Raw genomic sequence first — 24,173 nt, 5'->3', positions numbered from 1 at the left:
AAAACCCAAATAGTACATAACATATGCAATTAATATAGCTGGCATAATTCACTGATAAATAGAAAAACCATCAGATTAAACAAGCACGGCCATGCCGCCCCAGAGGCCTTACCAAAGCTTGGGGTCTCGGTCCTCACCGTAGGATAACTCATGTATCCCTGGGTCCCACCCTGGCTATAGCATCCCATGTGCTGAGCGTTACTTCCGGCCCCACTGCCGTACCCGGCCTACGCCGCTCTCGGCCTTAGCCGTTCATTCCATTATAATCACACATATAATGCATTCAGAAATAACCATTCAAACATACAATAGCTCATCTAAGTTTACACATTTGCACACAATACAATCTAGGGCCGTGCCCTGCAATCACACAGTGGGCCCATGCCCTATTCTCGGGTGTTCCGGTTTTCTTACCTGTATTCCGAGCTTTCCTGATGCACCAAGGTCGCAAGCACGGTCCTCTAGCACGAGCCTTTCCAAAATCCTAGTCACAACACACATAAAACACTTTTAATACTAACCAAACCCAAAACCACTTCCCGGGACCAATCCCGCACTCTCGGGGCTCCCAAATTCCTAAAACAAATCATCGGAAACATCCCCCGAACCCCCGGAGCAAAAGCTCAAATTTGTAAAATTTCAAGTCCTGAAAAAGGCGTAGCGCCGCGGCGTTACCCGCAAGGGCCGCGGCGCCCAGAGAAGTCAGAAAGCCCCCTGACTGTAACCAGCCTCGCGCCGCGGCGCCCAAGAACAGGGTTGCGCCGCGCCCTTACGAACCCAAAATTTCTGGGTTTCTCTCCTTCAATTCCTTCATCCAAAATACCTCCAAACCAGCCCAAACACATATCTCAACCCCAAAACTCAATTCCAAACTTCACATGAACCATCTAACAACTTATAGATACTAGAATCAAGAGCAAAACACCATCACACCCAAAAATCCACCCCCTTGATTCTAATTTCAGCAACCTAAACCAAAACTTTAAAAATGCTTACTTATGCTTTAAATTCCTCAAATCAAAACAGAAACCAAACTTAAATGTGTAAAAGATCCTTACCACAAATGGAGAATCCACCCAAGGCTTCTTTGATCTCCTCCTAGACTCCCACTTCAGCCCCTTCTCTTCTTCTTCTTGCCATAACCCTTCTTTCTTCTTCTTTTTTTTCTCTTCCAATTTTATCAAAACACCCAAATGCCCAATGCCCAAACCGTGCCCCCCTATAACCCAGCTGAAATTTGTCTATTACCCTTGCCAAAAGACCAATTTACCCCTTCCTAATAACCCTTCCTAACTAAATCTTCAAGGGCACTTAAGTCCTTTCACTTTTATTTCATTTCTACCATTTTCTATCTAATACTTGTTACTCACAGCAGTTACAAATGGTTACCCAGGTTACTCAATTGCCAGTAACTAAAACCACTCATTCACAACTCAACCTATAAGATTCCCAAAGTACCCCTAGGCTCCCCCTGAGCCGGGTACAAAATCCCGTTGTGACTTTTAGACTAATTGGCTCACTAGGACCGTCTTGATGCGTGCATCCTGATAAAAACACCACACTCACATGGCACAAATCACATAATGCAATTATCACAGTTATGCCCTAAAATGGCCAGATTACAATTATGCTCTTTTTAAGACAATCAGGTCTACATGCATACTAATTCACATAGCCATGCATCTCAAATAATCAAATAGTCATATAGCGTGCATTAAATCATAATCATGCATAAAACTCATTAAAGACACACACAGAATCCCATTATGCCCTCCAGGCACACTACTCAAGGCCCTTAAGCCTTAATAGTGAATTTGGGGTCGTTACAACTGGCACTCCCACAGACAAAGCAAGCCTTGATCCTGCACTCACCCTGATGTCGACATCTGCACCGCGAACACACTGGGAAACTCCTCCAGTTGTCCCTTCCACCCTGACGACTAGTAGAAACACCGCGTGCTCTCCTATCTGAACTTGGAGGAACAAAGGAATCTAGGGCCTTCCTCTTCTGCTCGCTAGAGCTACCACCCCGACTGGATCCAATAAAAGGAAGTACTGTCCTCCTGGCATCGCGCCTAACAACGCTCTCCCTCCATATCTGATCTTTGACCCTCTCAGCTGTAAGGGCCTTGTCCACTACCTGAGCATAAGTAGTAGTCTCTGGATCCAAAGTAATATTCACATCGCGAGCGATCATAAGGTTCAACCCTCGCACAAACCTGTCTCTCCTTGCCGCATCAGTCGGCACTAAATCTGGCGCAAACTTTGCCAATCAATCAAATTTCAAAGCATACTCTGTCATTGTCAATCGGTTCTGAGTCAGGTTGATGAACTCGTCAACCTTTGCAGCTCGGACTGCTACACTATAATATTATTCATTGAAGATACTTCTGAATTCTTCCCAGGTCATAGCTGCAATACTTCTTCTCTGACTTACTACATCCCACCAGATGCGGGCATCCTCTCTAAACATGTAACTAGCACAAGCAACTCTCTCGTTCCCCTCAACCCTCATGAAATCCAAGATAGAGGAAACCATATTCATCCACTGCTCTGCCCGTAGTGGGTCTGGTCCACCCTCGAAGGTGGGAGGACGCTGTTTCCTAAACCTTTCATACAAAGGTTCCCACCTGTTTTCCATCACAGGCTGAACCGGCACTGGTGCCGCAACTTGCTGAATTGGCAACCCAATGACCTGTGGAGGGCATGCTTCCTCAACTGTCGGAGTTCTTCTTCTGTTCGTTTCAATCTTGCTTCCATTTCAGTGAACATCTGATGCCAATTCTGTGGGACAGGTGGAGGGTCCTGACCCTGATTGTCATCCTCGGCCCTACTGCCGCGGAGTCTAGATGATTGCCGAGGCATCACAACTATATGCCTGCAATCAATGACGCCGCACATCAGACATGATAACAAAGTCCAACACCACCTTCCAATCACAACAGCCATCCACAACAGTAATTCACATAACATACAGATAGCATATAACACACAATGGGCCATGCCTTGACATCATGCATATGTTAAATCATTCATCATGCTCTATATAAAATAAGCAGGCAAACAGGGCATTCAAGCACATATTCAAGCATATTAGTCAATCATACCAACCAACCCTGAGTCGAGCTTGTCACTGACAGCGAGCGTACATGTTCGGTCAATTTCCAGAACCATAAACTTTGGCTCGCTCTGATACCAAGTTGTAACGCCCTACTTCCTTAGAGCCGTTACTAAGTGAGTTTAAAATGTCCATTCAACTCGCTAATTGAGATTTTAGGTCAAAAAGTGTAATTAAGTCATAAAAAAAGTTATAAATTTTGAAAATAATTCCATTTACTGAAATCATAAAGTGTTTGACACTTGGGATCCCAAAATACTGTTTATAAATATTTACGACATATAAGTACAAACCAAGTCGACTAGACGAAAAAATCTAGGTTTTAATACAATCATCTCTCAAAACCACTGGCTGTGGCAGCCAGGCAGGCCAAACATGTACGGGTCGCTTCACGCTCTCCGTACTCATGGTTGGTCAATTTTCCCCTTACCCTTATCTGCACCACAGAGCACCCGTTAACCGAAGCCCAGCAAGAAAGCCCTCACAAGCAGAAAAACATATGCATAACAAACACTTAGCATATAAACAGGCCATCAATAGGCTAAACACATACGGCCAAGCCGCCTAGGCGCTTTACCAGGCCCTGGGTTTGCGGTCCACACCGTGAGGATATCCCAGGTATCCTTTAGGGTCTCGCCCTGGCAACTCGCACTCTACGTGCTCAATGCTGCTCCCGACCCTTTGCCGCGCTCGGTCTTGCACTCAACGTGCCTATCGCCGTTCCTGGCCCTTTGCCGTTCCTGGCCCCTGCCGACCTCGGCCTGCGCCGTTCCCGGCTCTTGCCAAACATTTACACAATTGCATTCATAGCATAATAAAACATATACTGAACACTAACAAATTCAATCAAGGGCTACGCCCTACAATTCAAACATATAGGGCTCTGCCCTGCATACAAGCTATATGGGAACAGTGGTTTTCTTACCTGCGTCTCGAGCTCTCCGAGCACCGATATCCCGAGCACAATCCTCTAACTTGATCTTCGCTGAAACCCTAGTCACAACACATTAACAATATTCATCCATCAAGTTCTAATCCATTAAATAACTTTGAGCCATATCTCTAATATCCGAAACCTTGAATTCTATCAATCCGGGTGATAAAATCCATCCTGAGCCTTAACCTTTGAGTTCCCATGCCTAAACACACTTAAAAGTATAAAATGGCACTAAGAGCCGCGACCCTATAAGGTCATGCTGCGGCCCACCCCCAAACCCGAGAGCACACCCAAAACAGAGCATGCGCGCTGCGGCCCTAGCTAAGGCATGCTACTGCCCGCCCTTCTTCCAGGCCACCCAAATGCTTCGGAGGGCCGCGATTCAGCAAGAACAATGCCGCGGCCCGACCCTTCGAACCCAGAAAAATCCTCTATTTTCTCTTCTAAAACTCAATCAATCATCCTTAAAAATAAACCTAACAATCCAAACATTAATCACAGAAGTCTTAAGACAATCACAGCAACTAAACCTAACAAGAACTTAAACCAAAAACCTCATAAAACCCAAAATCAATCCTTCACCCAACTACATGCATATTCTAAAAACTAGCAGAAACTTCAAGCTAAAACCTTATAATTTAAAGCTTACCCTTGCTGAACTTAGTCTCTGAATTTGGTCATTAAGCCTCAAGCTTCTAGTTCCAAAGATTTCCCAGCTTCACTACTTAGTCCTTAGCTTGATTTCACCAAGAATTCTCCCAAGCTTCAAATGAAGAGAAAGAAGAGAAGCCAACTTCAAGGGAGAGGGAAAGAAAGAGTCGGATCCTGAATTTTTCTAAAGACTTCTAAGGTTTTGTTTTATTTAACTTAAGCTTAAAGGTTACCTCAAGGCTCGGGGTACCAAAACGTCCCCGAGGGCAAAATGGTAAATTTCCCCAATATTCCCTCCTAGACATTCTAACCTCAAATATATCTCCAAATATTTATTTCCATAACCCGATAACCCCACAATACATTTTATACCCAAAATACCCCTCGACTCACCCTGAGTCGGATTCTCAACCCCGTTGCGACTTTCTGGCTAACCGCTCCCCAGGACTGCCTCGGATCGTGCTGCACAGATAAATCACATACATATCGCATTTATTACATTTATGCCCTCAACGGGCTAAAATCACAAACATACCTCTAATATCCAAACGGGGCCCACATGCATATTTAATTCAACTAAACATGCATCTCTATCACATATTCACATAAATTCACGTATAAGCATATTAAATCATTTATTGCCCTTCAGGCATGCTAATCAAGGCCCTAAGACCTATTAGCAAATTTGGGTCGTTACAGTTGGCCTTGCACATTGAATTTTGGTTGGGAATGAAGTTTTCCTTTTTTCGGAATGGCCAAGGATTCAATTAATTTTGAAAATCAATATTTCATTTCCTTGATTTCTTCCATTATTTGGCGATTCAGCTTGGATTGTTCCTCTATGAATGCATGAAGAGTATTCTCGAGAGAATTTCGTTGTGGATGAGCATTGTATTGAGGTGCAGAATATGCCTTTGATGGTTTAACTTGTTGCTCATTTCTCCATTGGCCTCCAGATGATTGAGCTTGGTTGGAATCTCTCCAACTGAGATTTGGGTGGTTTCTCCAACCAGGGTTGTACGTATGGGAGAATGGCTTGTTATATTCCTCTATGGAATTACATTGCTCCTCATAAACCCCCCTCATTTCATTCAAAGCTAAATGCTCCGTCCCTCCACAAACAAAGCAAGGTTCTTGCGGTTCCGCTTGAGTGATCATGTGCGATTTTTGGCCATTTTTCGTCATTAAGACCTCAAGCTGCTTTTTCAAAGCTTCGAGTTGGGCCTTAACACCATCCTCTTCTCGAAGTTGATAGATCCTAGATGGTTTGTGTCAGTTGGTGCTATCAGTAGCACTTGGACCAGTCCAGGTATGAGACTTTTTTGCGGTTTCTTCGAGATATTCAAGAGCATCGTCTGGCTCTTTTTCGAGTAATTCACCATTGCATAGCATTTGTACAAACTGGCGCTCACGACTCGTGAGGCCTTCATAGAAGTTACTGACCAAACGCCAGTTCTCATAGCCATGGTACGGGCACTGATTTAACATATATTTGAATATTTCCCAGACTTGATAGAATGTTTCATTGTCCTTTTGGGAGAATGTAGAAATATGTCGTTTTAGACTGTTGGTCTTATGGCTAGGGAAGTGTTTTAGAAAGAAGGATTTGTTCATCTCCTCCCATGTTCCAATAGACCTAGGTCTCAAGGAGTATAACCATATTTTGGCTTTGTCCTTCAAGGAGAAAGGGAAGAACTTCAGTCACACAGCATCGACATTTTCAGCTCGGTTATAGAACATGGCTACTACCTCCTCGAATTCTCTGATATGCACGTATGGGCTTTCGTCACTACTACAAAATACCCTTTACGGGACACTTTTTTAGGACATGCACCTAAATGCAAGTCCTTACAAATATTTATGGAGTTTTTAGCACACTCATTGAGAGTCTTGAAAAAACACAATTTAGGACTCGCAATGAGTGTCCTAAAAGAATATGCGAGTCCTAAAAAAACCTGGGCTAAAAAATAAATGTTTTACTTAATAATTTTAAGGACTTGCTTTGGGAGTCCTTAATACTCTTTTAGGACTCGCAATGAGTGTCCTAAAAGAATATGCGAGTCCTAAAAAAACCTGGGCTAAAAAATAAATGTTTTACTTAATAATTTTAAGGACTTGCTTTGGGAGTCCTTAATACTCTTTTAGGACTCGCAATGAGTGTCCTAAAAGAACATAAGAGTCCTAAAAAAATATGGGCTAAAAAATAAGTGTTTTACTTAATAATTTTAAGGACTTGCTTTGGGAGTCCTTAATACTCTTTTAGGACTCGCTTGCTTTGGGTTTCTCCAACCCGTTGGTGGCCTTGGCGGGTTCTTCCTTAGGCCCCTTGTCTTTTGTTGGCGATTTCCCCTCATTGGCAATCGCGTCCTCGAGCTTGATATATCGATCAGCCCGATCCAAAAACTCCTGGGTACTTCTTACCCCATTCTTTCTGAGGCTACTCCAGAGGGGTGAATGGCGCCTAACCCCAGCAATTAGAGCCATCATCTTACCTTCATCGCCCACTGTCTTGGCTCCAGCTGATGCTTGCATGAAGCGCTGGACATATTCTTTTAAGGGCTCTCCTTCCTTCTAGCGTATCTCGACCAACTGGTTGGCCTCTATGGGGTGTACGCGACCCGCATAGAATTGTCCGTAAAATTCCTTTACGAACATCTCCCAAGATACTATACTAGCAGGAGGGAACTTAAAGAATCACTCCTGGGCGGTGTCAAACAGTGTCACGGGGAAGATCCGGCAGCGGGCATCTTCCGACACTTTCTGTATAACCATTTGTATCTCAAACTTGTTAACGTGAGATACTGGGTCTCCATACCCATAAAAGTTCGGCAGTGTTGGCATCTTGAATTTATTGGGGGTTCCAGCTGCAGCAATCCTATGTACAAAGGGAGTGCCCCTCCTCCTATCGTACTCTATATGGGACGTCCGTCCCCCGACCAGTTGTTGTACTGCCTGGTTTAGAGCATCAATTTGAGCCTGAACCGCTTTTGGGACTACAGGGGAGACCTGTGCTGGGGGAGCGTACTCATCATGCCTTTCACGACGGTCGTTGAGTACGTCCCTTAAATCGTCATCCCTGCGTCTCTACTCGCTAACCCCTAGCCGATCAAAGACATTCTGCTGCCTGGGTTGTCCCCCAGCGTTATGGCTAGCTGACATGTTTTCTCTAGGTGGGGGGCTTCTGCCTCCACCTTTTTCCTCATTCCTCTGACCAGTATTTCCTTTGCTGGAATCGGCTTCGTTATAGTCATGGCCATCTCTAAAATGTGGCTGACTACGGCGTGATCAGCTGTTCACGCTATTCCCTCCTCGGGTTGGAATTTCTCGAGCGTCAGGGGGAGGCCTACACTGGTCGTTGGGTCCCCGTGCATTGTTATGTCGTGGGGGGCCCCTGACCGCAGAGCCTGAATCGATGTTCCTTCTATTGGCAGAAGGACGCGGTCCCCTGCTCGGTAGATTCGGCTCTTCATCCCCTAGGCGTCTAGGGTTGCGGGGCGGCTGCCTGGCCCTATTCTGCCTCGGGCGCTGGGGATTGCCTCGACCAACCTGAGATGGAGGCTGCTGCTCAGTATCCCTACCTAGGACATCATCATGAGCCACAGGTGGCTGCTCTGACCTTTGAGGGCTTGCTGGCTGGAGCGGAGGACTAGGATTGGGAGCCCTCTGAGGCGGCGCACTTGGTGGCTGATCTGGCTGGGAGGTTGGCACAGCCTTACTCCATGACAACTGGGTGGCCGCTTCGAGAGCAGTCATTTCATCCCTCTATCGACGATCCATGTCCACTTGCCACTCACTCAGCTCCTGACGCTGGCGTTCTATTTCTCTCTGCTGCAACGCCATTTTCTCCGCAGCATTCTCCTGATTGGCCCTCAGATTAGCCAACTCATCCTGCAACACCCCCAGTGTTGCCCTTAGCGTTTTTGAATCTAACTCCTCCTCTTCAAACTCCAAATGTGGTTCATTCTCAGCCACATTTGGGGGAGGAGGTTGGGATGATGCAACGCCAACAGTCTGTCCATCCCTCTTGGATGATTTCGCCATTAGATTTTCTTACAATTTTTTATCAATCTCTCAATGAAAGCACCAAAATGTTGACCCTCGATTTGGCCAATGACACGGAGTCAAATATACGACAGGAAGTGAGACAACAATTAAGAGTTTAATCTAATGGTAAAGAACAAAACACCAAAGATTTATAGTGGTTCGGCCCCAAAGAATGGTAATGACCTACGTCGACTTAGTTCTATTATTAATATTGAATCCTAATGTCGTGATCAAAGAACTAGAGTTCTTGAGTTTCACAAACCTGGGGAGAATTACAACAAGACGATGGATAATTGCACTATAGCTCTCTCTCTCAATATTCAGGAAAAAGATTCAAAGATCAAAAGTCCCTTCCTTGAGCTATTTTGTGCATATTTATAGGCTCAAGGGGGGTTACATGGGCCATTGGGCCTTAACTCTCATTAATATATGTGTATCATGGTAATAAAGATGAAATAATAAATATAATTATTACAAGATCACAATCTTATAAGTGAATAAAGCGAATCATATGACCAGCCTGGTCGTACCTAAAAGTCAGCCTTGATGAAGCAATGTGCAGCTGGTCGATAACCGAACAACACCTTTTCACTTCAACTTTGCCACGTGTCAACCACGTGAGAGAAATCCTTGCCACGTCATCCGCAACCGTTTTTGGGTAAACAATGCCCAAATCGTGACAACCACTAAGCGGTGGTTGTAGTATAATCGGGCGGTCGATCCACAAGGAGGTAACCTAAACTCAAAAGATTAGTAGAAAATAACACAAAAAATTAATAACAAGAAATAAATAAAAAATGGAAATGAAAAGAGATTTGGGATTTTGGTGTTGTCTTTTTGATGAAATGATAAAATGAGATAAGTGAAATAAATGTAAGATGTAATCAAGAGTTTGAGAAATGGAAATGTTTCAAGAATCTTCCATATGTTTGTTTAGTTACTTGGTTAATTGATTTACAAAAATACACAAGTAAATAGCTCACATCCCAACATTTACTTGGAAAATCTAACATTAAAGTCCATATTCTTTTTTTAACAAAAGTCCATTTGAGTTATAAAGTTTTTTACTTTAAAAGCACAATGTTAATCTTATGAAAAATCTAAAAATGACAAAATACCCAAGGGCAATAATGCAATAGAAGATTAGACATAAAATTAAGTATCAATATTACTTTTACTAATTGGAAGCACATAGAAAGAGCATGACTAATCCTATATACTATTAGTACAAGTGAATAAAGACAACAAAATAGAGATGGGGATGAAAGAACATAAATAACTCAAATACATTACATTAAGAACATAGTAAATCAAAGTAGCAAAATAACATTACTAGCATATGGAATCATCCCTAACCTTCATAGGAAGATTAGGCCATTATGCTCATGATTCTCACAAAATTCTAAGAAGAAAATATGAGAAGAAAGTGAGTATAAATTTTTCTATAGTTTCTTTACTCTCAAATTACATGCTAAGTGTGAAGAAGGAGTCCCTATTTATAGAGGGAGAAAATGACTAAAAAGAAATTAAACAACAAAATGGGGTTTACAAAATAAATCTGAAATATTAATAATAAAATATAATTTTGAAAAATCAAAGTTTTTCAAAGTTTTTCTCTTAGCACTTGCTGGAGCCATGGCGAAGAGAAAGACGAAGCAAAAGAAAGGTCAGACGCCGGTGACTATGGGTACCAGAAAACAAGGTCCGACTTCATCAGATCGGGTGGTTAAGACTAAAGCAATGGAAGAGATATTGGGAGTGGAAGCGATTGAGTTTTCTGAAGATGAGCATGATGAGAAGGATGGTGCGATTGAAGATGGAAGCGGTCTAAGCAAGGAAAGCATCCAACAACAACAGGGCATCCAAATGGAGTGTAGTAGTTATGTGGAAGGCCTGCAGAAGTGTGCTTTGCAAATAAGGTCAGGTAAATCTGTTCCAACACCGATTCTTCGTTCAGGGCATGTGATGCAAAATTTAAACAATAAACTTGAAGACTCAATGGATGGGGGGTTGAATGCATCTGAAGGGGTTAAAATTGACATGGAGGATATTGAGGATGAAATAGCATACTAGAATTCGGCACTAGTCTGTTACGTTTTAGGGGCCAATCCACCATTAAATGTTTTCGAGGGTTATGCCTGAAGAATTTGGAAAGATAAAGGAGTAGATAAAATTGGAGTTCTAGCACATGGAGTATTTATCATTCGATTTGAGAATCAGATTACCAGGGACAATATATTGAATGGAGGATATATGTTCTTTGACAATAAGACAGTAGTAATGAAGCTGTGGGATGCCCATACAGATTTCAAGAAAAAAGATGTTAGTTTAGTTCCAATATGGCTTCAGATTTATGGATTAGATCTCAAGTACTGGGGGGAACGAGCTTTGTTTAAAATTGTGAAGCAGATTGGGGTTCCATTGATGATGGACTCATTTACTAAGAATAAAGAACACCTGATTTATCCTAGGGTGCTGGTGGAAGTGCAGATAAAACAAGAACTTCCTGAGATGATTTCATTTACTAATGAATTACATCAGGAAATACATTTGACAATGAAATACGAATGGCTTCCGATCACTTGTGGGAAATGTCATGGCATGGGTCATTTGTCTGATTACTGCAGGAAGGAAGGAGATGGTAGACAGAAATGGGTGGTTAAAAAGAAAGAAGAAAGGGCAGGTCAATTGGAGAAGCCTCAAGGGTCAGATGAGGAAGGATTTATTCCAGTTAAAAAAGGCAGAAGAGTGCTATCAGAGGGGACCAAAACTACTACTGTGTCTAATAATTTTCAGATTTTAAGGGATACAGGCAAGAGTTTGGAATGACAGATTCATGACAACCAGCAAGGAGGGGGAGATCCTCCCCAAGTAAATGGATATGATACCAAGTTGGAATGTCAGGGGGGTCAACAATCGCCACAAACAGGAAGAGGTTAAGAGATTGATCAACTCAATGAAGGTGGGTTTAGTTGGTCTCCTTGCAAATAAAATACAGACTCATAAGTTGGGATCTGTATACATTAATATGTTCATGGGGTGGTGTTTCTTCTCAAATAATGCATGGCACAAAGGAGGTCGAATAATAGTAAGTTGGGATCCGAAGATGTTTATAGTCAATATTTTATAATGCACAAGTCAACTAATTCATTTAGAAGTTCTTTCAATGGCTAGAAAGGAAAACTTCTTGGTTACATATGTATACGCACTGAATGATGACACTGGTAGGATCCCTCTATGGAATGACCTAAAAGAAATAGCAGCTATGATTAATGCCCCTTGGCTTATTTTAAGGGACTTCAACGATATACTAAGTGCTGAGGAAAGAATTGGAGGGAAACAGAGACAAGCAAGATCAGGTGCATTCAAGGAATGTGTGGAAAGCTGTGGGGTGGAAGATGTGAAATACACAGGATCATTTTTCACTTGGAATAACAAACAACCAATAAATACTCGGATTTACTCCAAAATTGACAGGGTAATGGCAAACCAGATCTGGTTAGACAAGTTCCCAACTGCTGAAGTAGTATTCCTACCAGAAGGCAATTTTGACCACTGTCCTGCGGTTTTATCTGTGTACCCAGATAATACAGCAGGTAAAAAACCTTTTCGATATTTCAGAATGTGGCAAAATTTTCCAGCATTTCAAGAGGGATTAAAAGGAGTTTGGCAGATCAAAGGAACAAATGTTCCAATGTTTCAACTGGTGCACTAAAACGAGTTAAACAGCTGCTAAAGGAAATGAACAAAACTGAGATTGGGGACATTCAAGCTGCACATTCTATAAGATAACAAGAATTGCTCAATAGTCAAGCTGCATTGCAGCAGAAACCCTATGATGTTGATCTTATTACTAAGGAAAAAGAAGCCAGAGCACGATACAATGCAACACATAAAAATTATATCTCATTTCTGCAGCAGAAAGAAAAGGTACATTGGTTGAAGGATGGTGATGACAATACCACCTTATTCCATAAGAGTATTCGGATGAGAAGGGCAGAGAATATGATTTATGCAATTCTGGATATGGATGGGGTTTGGATGAATAAACCAGACAAAGTGATCACATCTTTTATGCAATTTTATCAATAGTTATTGGGAAGTAAGATGGAAGGTAGGAAGTCAGTAAAGCCACAGTTAATTAACAAAGAGCCAAGGGTAACAGAAGCACATTACAGTATACTACTCACAGAATATGACAAAGAAGAAGTAAAGGCAACCATGTTCGAGATCCCTGGATCTAAAGCTCCGGGTCCTGATGGTTTGAGCAACTTCTTTTTCCAAGACAATTGGGAGGTGGTTGGAAATGATGTATGTGAGGCAGTGAGATCTTTTCTGCATTCAGGGAAACTTCTGAAGGAAATAAATTCAACAACATTGACTCTGATTCCCAAAGGTAAGTGCCCAGAATCTGTGAAGGATTTTCGTCCTATAGCCTACTGTAATGTGATATATAAAGTGGCAACCAAGATGGTTTGCAAGAGACTTCGACAAGTGCTACCATATATTATTGCTCAAAACCAAAGTGGCTTTGTTCAAGGGAGGTCCATAGCTCACAACATAATGATCTGCCAGGACTTGATCAGACATTATGGTTGGAAAAATTCAAAACCAAAATGTATGATAAAATTGGACTTGAGGAAAGCATATGATACGATTGAATGAGAATTTATAGAAGAAATGCTATATGCTTTTAATTTTCCTGCCAGATTTATCTGCATGATCATGAAGTGTGTTAGAACTCCAAGATATAGTCTTATGTTTAATGGGGTTTTTAATGGTTTTTTTGAAGCTAAAAAATGTCTTAGGCAGGGGGATCCATTGTCTCCCTTGCTGTTTGTATTGGGGATGAAATATCTATCTAGAATCATGATAAAAGTTGGTATGAAAGAGGGATTTAAATATTATGACAGATGTGAATCACTTAAGCTTAATCACTTCTGTTTTGCAGATGATGTATTGGTTTTCTGCCATGGAGACTATAAATCAATATATCTCATGCTTCAGGGTCTTAAGTTGTTCTCCCAAACTTCTGGACTACATCCGAATGAAGCAAAAACAACCATATATTGCAGTAATATGGAAGAATCAGAGATGCATAGGGTCACAAGAGCTTCAGATTTCACTAGAAGCAAGATTCCATTTCGTTATCTAGGGATTCCTATATGTCCAACAAGAATTACAACAATTGAATGTGATCTTCTAGTGGAGAAGATGGTTCAAAGGATTAAAGTTTGGAGTACCAAAAACTTATCTTATGTAGGCAGAGCTATTTTGGTGAACTCAATACTCATAGCAATACATACCTACTGGGCATAGGTATTGATTCTACCTCAAAAAGTATTACAACAAATTACTTCAATCTGTAGGAATTTCTTATGGAAAGGATTGGCTAAGTTTAGAAGTTCAGGACATGTATCATGGGATGATATGTGTAAAGCTAAGACAAAAGGAGAATTGGGATTCAGAAGGATAAATGAATGGAATATAGCAGCAATGAGAAAATATGTGTGGGCAGTGGCAATAAAGAAAGACTCTTTATGGGTCCGATGGATTCATGCAGTATACATTAAGGATGCAGATTGGTGGGCTTATACAGCCCCAAATACAAGTAGTTGGTACTGGAAATAGATTGTTAAAGTCAAGGAAAAATTCAAGGCTCTACAGCTGATTTCACTATTCTCAAGAGGAGTCTATAAGATAGGCGAGGGGTACCGAGCACTTGTTTCTACAAATTAGACGATACAGTGGCATAGGGAGGTCTGGAACAGAATCACAATATCGAAACATAGATTTATTCTCTGGCTTGCGGTTTTGGATAGGTTGCAAATGAAAGATCGATTATTCAGATTTCATATAGCTTCGGATGATTATTGCCTTTTGTGTGGAATTAATAAGGAAAATAGAGAACATCTATACTTTGAGTGCTATTTGAGCTTTCACGGTTTGAAAACAGATCAAAAATTGGCTGGGATGGCAAACGACAGCCAATACAATTAAGAAGTTACTGAGATGGATAGCTAAGGCAATGATTTCTCGATTTAGGAAGCAAGTGTTTTTAGCTACTATTGCAGCCTTGGTTTATCAGCTTTGGTAGTGTAGAAATGAAAGTTTATAGAGTAGCTATAGTTGTAAAAAGAATTCAATATAATATAAAGAGCAGAGTTAGAAATTTCATGCCTAACAAAATACAACTAGATAGAGAATGATTTGAACATTTGTAATAGAGATCATTGAATGGCCAATTTATGGTGTTGCTTAGGTTGTAAATGGATTGTTTTGCAATACATAGATATGATTTACCAAATTTTTTTTTTTGAAAAATCAAATCTTATTATAAATATTAATCTAGTTATTTTAGCATATAGTCAATATGTTTTTTTTTTAAAAATACTACAAAACATGAACTTTAAAGCTCAAAATAGCAATTTGCAAGTCCAAATCCCCACAAAATATGGGTTGAATGTGAGTTTTGACCCATTCTCAACCAATGGGGAGGCGCCACATGGCGCGGTCTGTTGAGGCCCGGTTAAAGACCTCGACGGCCTAGTCGACGAGGCCCTGTTTGCCGTATTCCTCGATTATGAAGCAAAGTGTATCGGAAGAGACGATTAAGCCGTGAAGGGTCTGCATCTGTTGGAGGATTTTCCACATTGACTCGTACTTTTTCGTCCGGACGAGGGTCCGCGCGAGCTCCTCCAGCTCGACGGTGGTGGGTCGGTAAGAGGGGTGGTGGGTCGGAGCCCAGTTGAAGAAACGGAGGGACTCCGTGCCAGACTTGGAACAGGCCCGGAGGACCCGGTAGATGAGCTCAGAGTCGATGGAGATTCGCATCTTGTTGAGAGTTCGCTCCATGTAGAAGTCACACTGCACGGCGTTCGAGATGTGGTGAATTGCTGCAAAGTAATCGTCTTTGGAAGTTTTACTCCCACTTTGATTCCCATAGATGCGGTCGCTGGCGGAAATGGCGGCCGGAAAGGTCTGGAGGTAGCGGACGATAGGCCGGCGGTTTTGGGTCTTGTATGTGTTTGTGTTTATTCCTTTGAGAAAGAGGAAAATAGCGTTTTTTGAGGACCTAAACATCTTCCTTTTAGCCAGGTAGGCGGGTGGACTGTTTTTGTAGCCAACTTATAATATATGTATATTGTCTTTGTCAATATTTTTTTTATAAATTATATATTAAGTTTGGAACCATTTTTTTTTACATAATATTATAATAATTAAAAGAGTGCCAATATATTGGAGATGAAAACTCAAATAATTCTATTTTATCAAAAACATAAGGCTCTGATTGTTATTCAATCTAAATACAATTTTATGTTTTTCAAAACTAAAAAAATGTGGGACCTACAATAAATCATGATTGGTGAGTCATTTCTGAAAATAAAATTCAAATACAAATTCCAACTTTTGCCTACAAAACTGAAAATGCATAATTGCCGTTTTCTTAGTATCCTAATTTTCTTTTTGAAACTTGTTTTTCTTCTACTCATTTTCTCTCCCCAAGCCAACACATCATCAAGTCTCAATTCTTTTCTTCTGGTATATTAAAATTATTGTAACTTAGTATTGTTATTATATATATGTAACTATAAATACATATTTCTTGAGTCATTCTTAAATTTTTTTATTAATATTTTTGTCCAATTATTTTTATCACAATTTATAATAATAATAAATAAATAAAAATATTTATAAGATTATAACAATTGAATCACTATTTATTTGTTTGGATAATGACTTATTTTATTTTTTATAATTTTATTTTCAAAAATCTAATTTAAAAATAGATAATTAATAAAAAATTTAAAAATGAAAAAATAAATAAATTAAAATTAAAATAAATATAACAATAATATATACTGTCATATAAATTCTTTCTAAGACAATGGAACATTAAAATAACACAATCCACACAAATCAACATAATGGAAAGTTATGTTCAGAAATCAAAACATTGGATATAATAGGAATTAAAATGTCTTCCACACACACTCACACCCAATCATTTGAGTCAACCAGCCCACAGTACCCTGTATTATGTATTCATTAAGTACCATATTATGTAACATATATGCTATGGATATATGTGAAATATTTGGTTTGTGTGTTTAATCTACTTTCATGTGAAACCAAGAAAAATAGATGAAAAAATTCATTCTAGGAACATCTGTTTATGAAGCCCCAAAAGATTAGAATATGAACATATTTTATGTGTGTTTGATATGAACTTTTTGGGTTTATAGTGCTTTTACACTAAAGATTATTATATAGAATATTGCTTGCATAGGAATTGATTAAATAATTTTTTTTGTTTATAATGCTTGTATAATTATAATATAGAATATTATATATTCTCATCAAATGTTTTAATATATCTATTGATAAATTAAAATTCAATATCCATCACCCATGTATATAAATAATAAATTAAAACATTTTTTTAGATTTAGGTAAATCAATTATATATTATATTTTTGTTATATTTTCAGATTTTCTACCAATCACAGATTTAGTTTTTTAAAATTAAAAAACAATTTACAGACAATGAACCAATCACATTTTCAAAAACATGTTTTCAGTAACCATATTCATATTTTCATTTCAAAATCACAATTTTAGAAAACACAATTTTCTAACTGCGAACCAATCAGGCCCTAACTTTCTTGATTATAAAAAATTACATCTTTGACAATTTTTCTCATTCTCTTTTACATGTTAACATTAATGTGTAGTTTTCAGATTCCATTAAATTTTATTTTTGCCGTACTTTATTTAGTCTAGCAATTGAGGCTTCTAGTTAACTATAGAGAAAGAATCATAATAATAATAATATAAATAGAGAAAAGAAAAAAAAATTGTAGAGTCGTACTCATACACACAAGATTGGCTTCTATAGTTATATTAGTTTAGTATCAAACTATTAATGTATTGCTAGAAACTGAAAATTTTCGAATTGATAAAATCCAACCAATGAAAGGTACATATGTAACCTTCTTATTTAGTTATGAATATTATTTCTCACTATGACCGGAAACACAGCAATAATAATTATTGAAGTACTAGTACAAAGGGTATTACAAGATCATGTGGCAGAGCATGATGGCTTCTCTAGTTGTTGTCATACCAGAACTGCTTTTGAAGAAGGTTGATAATGTTGTTGTCAACTTGGAAGGCCTTGGCTAGGACATCAGGGTTGATGGGAGGGTCTGAACCAAACACAGCATTTGCAATGGTGATCACTCCTGCATTTTGGCTGCTGAGACCAGCAAAGGCAACTGCTGGGGTGTGTCCTTTGTTGAACTGGAAATGAATCAAACCGATTGGGAACACGAACACATCTCCCTTGTTCAAAACCTTTGTGAAAAGGCGGTTTTTGCCATCTTGTTGGTTGGATGTCACAAACCCAACGTAGAGCGAGCCCTCAACGACGACCAAGATTTCAGTGCCGCGGGGGTGAGTGTGAGGTGGGTTCTGACCATATGGTGCATAGTCAATGCGAACCAACGATATTCCAAGAGTGTTGAGTCCAGGAATTTTGTTAACATCGACGGCTGTTACTTTGGAACCAACTGGATTTTCAGTGTTTCCTGCAATGTTGAGCCCTGAAGTAAAGAAATCATCCGCATTGACTTCCTTTGGATCCTTGCAAAACTTCCCATTCACAAACACTGCTCAAAATAAGTAATGTTCATTAGTAACAGATAGAGGCTAGTAATTAAAAATAGTTACAAATGAAAATTATATAAAAGTGCTGTGCTAGCAGGTAATGTAAAGAAAAGAAATGTATACATACAAGCTTTGTGGGGTTCATCTACTGCTACACAGAAGTCCTGAAGAGGACTAGGATCATAGGCAGAGGCAATGGAAGATGCCAAAGTAAATATGGCAAGTGTGAGAAGGAAATGAGCACTCTTCATTTTTTTTTTGGTAAACTGGTTAAGCTCTCTTTAATCTAACAGTTTCTGTAGTCACAAGTGAGAGCTATTGTAATTTAAACTTGCATGAAACCAAGTCTATTTATAGTGTGATTCTCTCTGACCTGAACCTAGCTAGTCCATGTTTTCTAATCGAAGCAGCGAGTAAGACTTGGAAAAATGTAGTCTTTGGTTGTTATCTATTTAATAATGAAACAAAGAATCATTCTTCAACCACTGCGAAGAAGTTTATTTCATTTAATTTGATCATCAATCTTTTTTGCTTCATTCAATGACCAATTGCAAGGAAGTGGTCATCTTTCTCTCTAGTAGTATTACTTAGCTTTAAGTGCATTTTTAGCCACTTATTTGATTTTAATTAGAGCTGAGAATCTATTTGATTTTATTTGTAATAGATAAGATATTACCTGCCTTTAGAATTTAGATGTGAAAACAAGACTTCTGTTAAGTAGAAACAATTCCATGTCTTGCTTGGGGAGCACTCTATAGAATTTTCACATATCCTAACTAACACATATAAAATTCAAAGCAACCCTTTACTTGTCAACACACAAACAGTGCTTTTCTACCATCTCATTAGTTTTTCTGGCCATTTTACTACATTTATTCTCTAAAAGAAATGTGCTAAATTAGCTAAGTTGTTCTTAAAATGTCATTTAGGACCAACAAAAGATGAGCTATAATAGTTCTCTCCTTCATACAAAAACTTGGACTGGTTGAGGATACCCTTTGAGGCTAATTAAGTTGTAGCAAAATAATTAAAGAAGTGGCATTTAGCATATTCAACTACAGGTTCTCTCATTCCAACCATGATTTGCTTACATATGCAAATTTACTACGTACTTCTACATCTAGACATGATTAGATATATATATATATAGTAATAAAATATTTAATTTTTTAATAGTTGCAGGCCATGAAATCTCTCTATCTTCATTACAAATCTTGTTTTTTATCTATTTATTATATTTATCTGCATTGAATAAACAACCATCATTTTCCTGTGGATAAAAGTCTCAACTGGTTCATATTCGACCATCGTTTAGATAAGTGTCATATTTTCCCAAATTGATCTCTAGAGGATGATGTGACTGTTATATGTTATGAAATGTATCTGGTGCAGCACTTTCTATATATGCTATGATCGATTGCTTAGTCTGTCAAATATTATTTATTTCCTTGGACTGCTTCAAGTATTTTTAAAAGAACGTGTCAAATTGAAACTTCTTCTGATGTAAATTTTTTCCTCATTTGAGCATTTTTTCTCAATTTTTTAATAATATTTTTCAAATTTAGTCCACATGATCTTTTGTTTCTGCTAGTATCATTTTCCTGTAGTATTACTAGCCCACCCACTGAATAAGATTGTACTTTTTTTTTAACTATGCAGTTAGTTACAGTAAAACCTCTATATATTCTTTTTTTTTTTGCAGTGTACTAATGTATAAAAAATACCAATAATATGTTAGTCTTGAAGAACAGCTCCAAAAATGAGTATGCAAAGCATATTATTGGATGAATAAAAAGAAAATCTCACGCAGTAGAAAATAATTTTGTATTTAGTCAAGTGTGCTCTATAGAAGTGTTTTTTTAAACAAACACAAATAAAACCAACAAAGAGAGAAGAGAATGAATATGGAAATGCCTTGTTATATAAAAGTGAGACATGTTATTTTTTTATATATATCCATAGATTTATAACAAACCACTCCTTCAAGGTTAAAGAGTGGATTCTTCATACGTTTGAAGAGATTTTACAATTACTTGCATGATAATTTGTTCAAATCAGAGACCAAGTCTTATTCACATTTGAAGATTAAGTGAGCTTGAGCAAAAGCTTTCTTTTGATTTGCATAATAGAAAAACTATACCAAATGCCCTTTTGTGTTATACCTAGTCCATTCAGCTTTGATATCTAACTAAACATATTATTATAATAATAATAATATTAAACAAACGTAAAATCCAACTTTAAGATAAAACTTGCCCAATAAGGATTTTCTCTAGTAATAATGGTGCCTAAATCTCCAACTTAAACTCAAGAGTTCTCTGATATGACATGACCATTATTAACAGAGATCAGAAAAAAGGGCAATTAAGTATTAACAAGTAAAAACAATTAATTAAAAAGAAAGTCAGAAAAGAAATTCAGGCATTGTGTGATATGCTCAAAATCACCAAATCAAGTTGAAAGTTCCCTTCTAGAGGCAAAGACCAGTTGAAGTTACATGTTGATTTCCTCACAATATCAGTAACAAAACCATTATTGACCAAAAATTTACCAACTCTGTCATGAGGAAAAAACAAACCAAAACTCTTTTTCACTTCATGAAGTATGACAGCCTAGTACAGAAACTCCCATCTATAAAAAGACGAGTTCTACTGCAAGATTTCTCAACAATCTCTCAAGCAACCAAAAACAAAACTTGAAGAGATTTTTATAGCATATAGTTACTAACCATGAAAGGTGTTCATTTCCTTCTTTCACTTGTTGTCTTGGCTTTGGCAACTTCCATTGCCTCTGCCTATGATCCAAGCCCTCTCCAAGACTTCTGTGTGGCAGTAGATGAGCCCCACAAAGCTTGTACGTATACATTCTTTTTACATTACCTGCTTGAACTTTTATAAACTTTTCACATTACTTGTCTCTATCTATTACTAATGAACATTATTTCTTTTGATCAGTGTTTGTGAATGGGAAGTTTTGCAAGGATCCAAAGGAAGTCAATGCGGATGACTTCTTTACTTCGGGGCTCAACATTGCAGGAAACACTGATAATCCAGTTGGTTCCAAAGTAACAGCCGTCGATGTTAACAAAATTCCTGGACTCAACACTCTTGGAATATCGTTGGTTCGCATTGACTATGCACCATATGGTCAGAACCCACCTCACACTCACCCCCGCGGCACTGAAATATTGGTCGTCGTTGAGGGAACGCTCTACGTTGGGTTTGTGACATCCAACCAACAAGATGGCCAAAACCGCCTTTTCACAAAGGTTTTGAACAAGGGAGATGTGTTCGTGTTCCCAATCGGTTTGATTCATTTCCAGTTCAACAAAGGGCACACCCCAGCAGTTGCCTTTGCTGGTCTCAGCAGCCAAAATGCAGGAGTGATCACCATTGCAAATGCTGTGTTTGGTTCAGACCCTCCCATCAACCCTGATGTCCTAGCCAAGGCCTTCCAAGTTGACAACAACATTATCAACCTTCTTCAAAAGCAGTTCTGGTATGACAACAACTAGACAGACCGGGAAGAAGTAATGGCTAATAAATAGTCTATATATTTGTTTCAACAACAGTTTCTATAGCACTTTTGTTTTCTGTCACCTAATAAACAGTTTGGTTATGTCTGTACCTCTGTTCTCATTGTAATAATTGCAGGATTTTGCTGCTGAGTTCATAAGAAATTTCCTTGTAGTCTCACTCTCTCATTACTCCTGATCTGTCCTAATATATAATACTAATAAAAATCGAAGTTGTGCTCAAGTAAATTAAACTTGTGGATCTTTATATGTCAAATTAATGATATTAAAAGTCTTTAAAGAGCTCAGATTATGATAATTAAAAGAAGTTAATTAATTATTTAAATATCGGATTATTTAACTAGTTCCAATATGATTGGCCTCATTTAAACAATTTTTTTCCATGAGCTAACAAGAATGTACCATTTCCCCATTGACAAATAATTAATCTCATTTTCTGTTATATATTTTAATATATAAAGTCCAAGGATGATCATATTTGCATTGTTGTTCTCTCTTGGGAGTGGTAGTTATCAGAGAAAATTGTACAAGTAATTTTCATTTTAATATATAGTTTGGTTCACTGTAATGGATTTAGAATGATAATCGAAATAGTAATAGAATGTATTAAGAATAGTAATAGGAATGATATTATGATGTTTGGTTTGGTATTGGAATAGAATGAAATAAGTGGTGTATTGACAAAAATATCAATACTTTATATTTTTTTTATATTTCTAAAATAATTATAATTTAAGTAAAATTTTAAAAAAATTATGATTTAATTAATACATAACCTAAATTATTTTAAATACTTTGAATTAATTTTTTTTATTAAAAATTATTATATAACTTATAATAACCATTTAAATGTATTAAAAAATATATGATTTTTTTAAGGGGAGCAAAAATATAAATCTTAAATAAAGAAAAATTAAAAATTATTTGTATAATAATAATAATAATTCATTACCCAAGACTAGCTCAGCTACTTCCACAAAAGATGAGGGTAATAGAAGTCATTTGATTTGATTTTAATAGTTGGTAATGGAAACTTGAATACATAGTTATAGGATTGTAATTGTTATTCACTTATGTGATGCATGTAATAATGATTACAATACTTAAAAGAGAAAAGCAAACTTTCATTCCATTACAACCAACCAAAGGTGCACATAAGTAAAATAATATTAGTTTTATTCTTCATAATTGTGTTTTTTTTAATCTTTTTTCTTTTCTACTTTTGAGAGTAATATTAATTAATTGTATTTATTTATTCTTTTTGTTGTGTAGTTATGATTAGAAAGATGTCTAATATAAATTGAGGATTCGGTAGGAAAAGATTAAATGACTTATCTGTATATAATATCCCTAAATTTTGAATATATAGATTTAATTAAGACCTCCAAAAGCAAGAAAATTAGATTGAAAATAGAAAATTCTAACTAATTTAAAAAGGTCTCCAGGCAAATTTTGCCTGAGCCATATATGGTTTTGATGTGTACATTTTCAAGAGGAGTAGTGGAGGTAGTGTTTCAAATAACATGAGCTGCTTTACGTGATGATGCAATTAATAACATTTCATATTGTTTTACGCTCAAATCGTGATAATCACTAAGTGGTGGTTGTAATATAATCGGGCGGTCGATCCACAAAGAGGTAACCTAAACTCAAAATATTAGTAGAAAATAACACAAAAAATTAGTAACAAAAAATAAATAAAAAAATTGGAAATGGAAATGAAAATGAAAATGAAAAGATATTTGAGATTTTGGTGTTGTCTTTTTGATGAAATGATAAAATGAGATAAGTGAAATAAATGTAAGATGTAATCAAGAGTTTGAGAAATGGAAAGATTTCAAGAATCATCCATATGCTTGTTTAGTTACTTTGTTACTTGATTTACAAAAATACACAAGTAAATAGTTCACATCCCAACATTTACTTGGAAAATCTAACATTAAAGTCTATATTCTTTTTTTAACAAAAGTCCATTTGAGTTATAAAGTTCTTTACTTTAAAAGCACAATGTTAATCTTGTGAAAATTCTAAAATGACAAAATACCTAAGGGCAATAATGCAATAGAAGATTAAACATAAAATTATATATTAATATTACTTTTACTAATTGGAAGCACATAGAAAGAGCATGACTAATCCTATATACTATTAGTACAAGTGAATAAAGACAACAAAATAGAGATGAGAATGAAATAACATAAATAACTCAAATACATTAC

The 24,173-nt window shown here is 37.6% G+C and overlaps 3 protein-coding genes across 3 annotated transcripts; 2 read left to right on the top strand and 1 right to left on the bottom strand.

Annotated features, from left to right (window-relative positions):
• Nucleotides 1-11,916: 11,916 nt before the first annotated feature.
• LOC133791351 (uncharacterized) lies at nt 11,917-14,381 on the top strand. Its single transcript, XM_062229278.1, has 5 exons — nt 11,917-12,446; nt 12,560-12,785; nt 12,843-13,146; nt 13,702-13,967; nt 14,070-14,381. The coding sequence occupies exons 1-5, from the start codon at nt 11,917-11,919 to the stop codon at nt 14,379-14,381; spliced, it is 1,638 nt and encodes a 545-aa protein (XP_062085262.1).
• Nucleotides 14,382-17,637: 3,256 nt separating this feature from the next.
• LOC133790629 (germin-like protein subfamily 1 member 17) lies at nt 17,638-18,790 on the bottom strand. The gene is made up of 2 exons (XM_062228325.1): nt 18,547-18,790; nt 17,638-18,421 (listed from the first exon to the last, which is right to left on the bottom strand). Exons 1-2 carry the CDS (start codon nt 18,668-18,670, stop codon nt 17,862-17,864), a joined length of 684 nt encoding a protein of 227 aa, XP_062084309.1. The 5' UTR covers nt 18,671-18,790; the 3' UTR covers nt 17,638-17,861.
• A 2,284-nt stretch (nt 18,791-21,074) lies between these two features.
• Nucleotides 21,075-22,114, top strand: LOC133790628 (germin-like protein subfamily 1 member 17). The gene is made up of 2 exons (XM_062228324.1): nt 21,075-21,272; nt 21,374-22,114. Exons 1-2 carry the CDS (start codon nt 21,149-21,151, stop codon nt 21,931-21,933), a joined length of 684 nt encoding a protein of 227 aa, XP_062084308.1. The 5' UTR covers nt 21,075-21,148; the 3' UTR covers nt 21,934-22,114.
• Nucleotides 22,115-24,173: the final 2,059 nt, after the last annotated feature.

This window comes from Humulus lupulus, chromosome 7 (genome assembly GCF_963169125.1).
Source record: "Humulus lupulus chromosome 7, drHumLupu1.1, whole genome shotgun sequence".
Lineage (NCBI taxonomy): Eukaryota > Viridiplantae > Streptophyta > Magnoliopsida > Rosales > Cannabaceae > Humulus > Humulus lupulus.
Note: the sequence above shows the minus strand (reverse complement) of the source record. Positions and strands in the feature narration are given on the sequence as shown.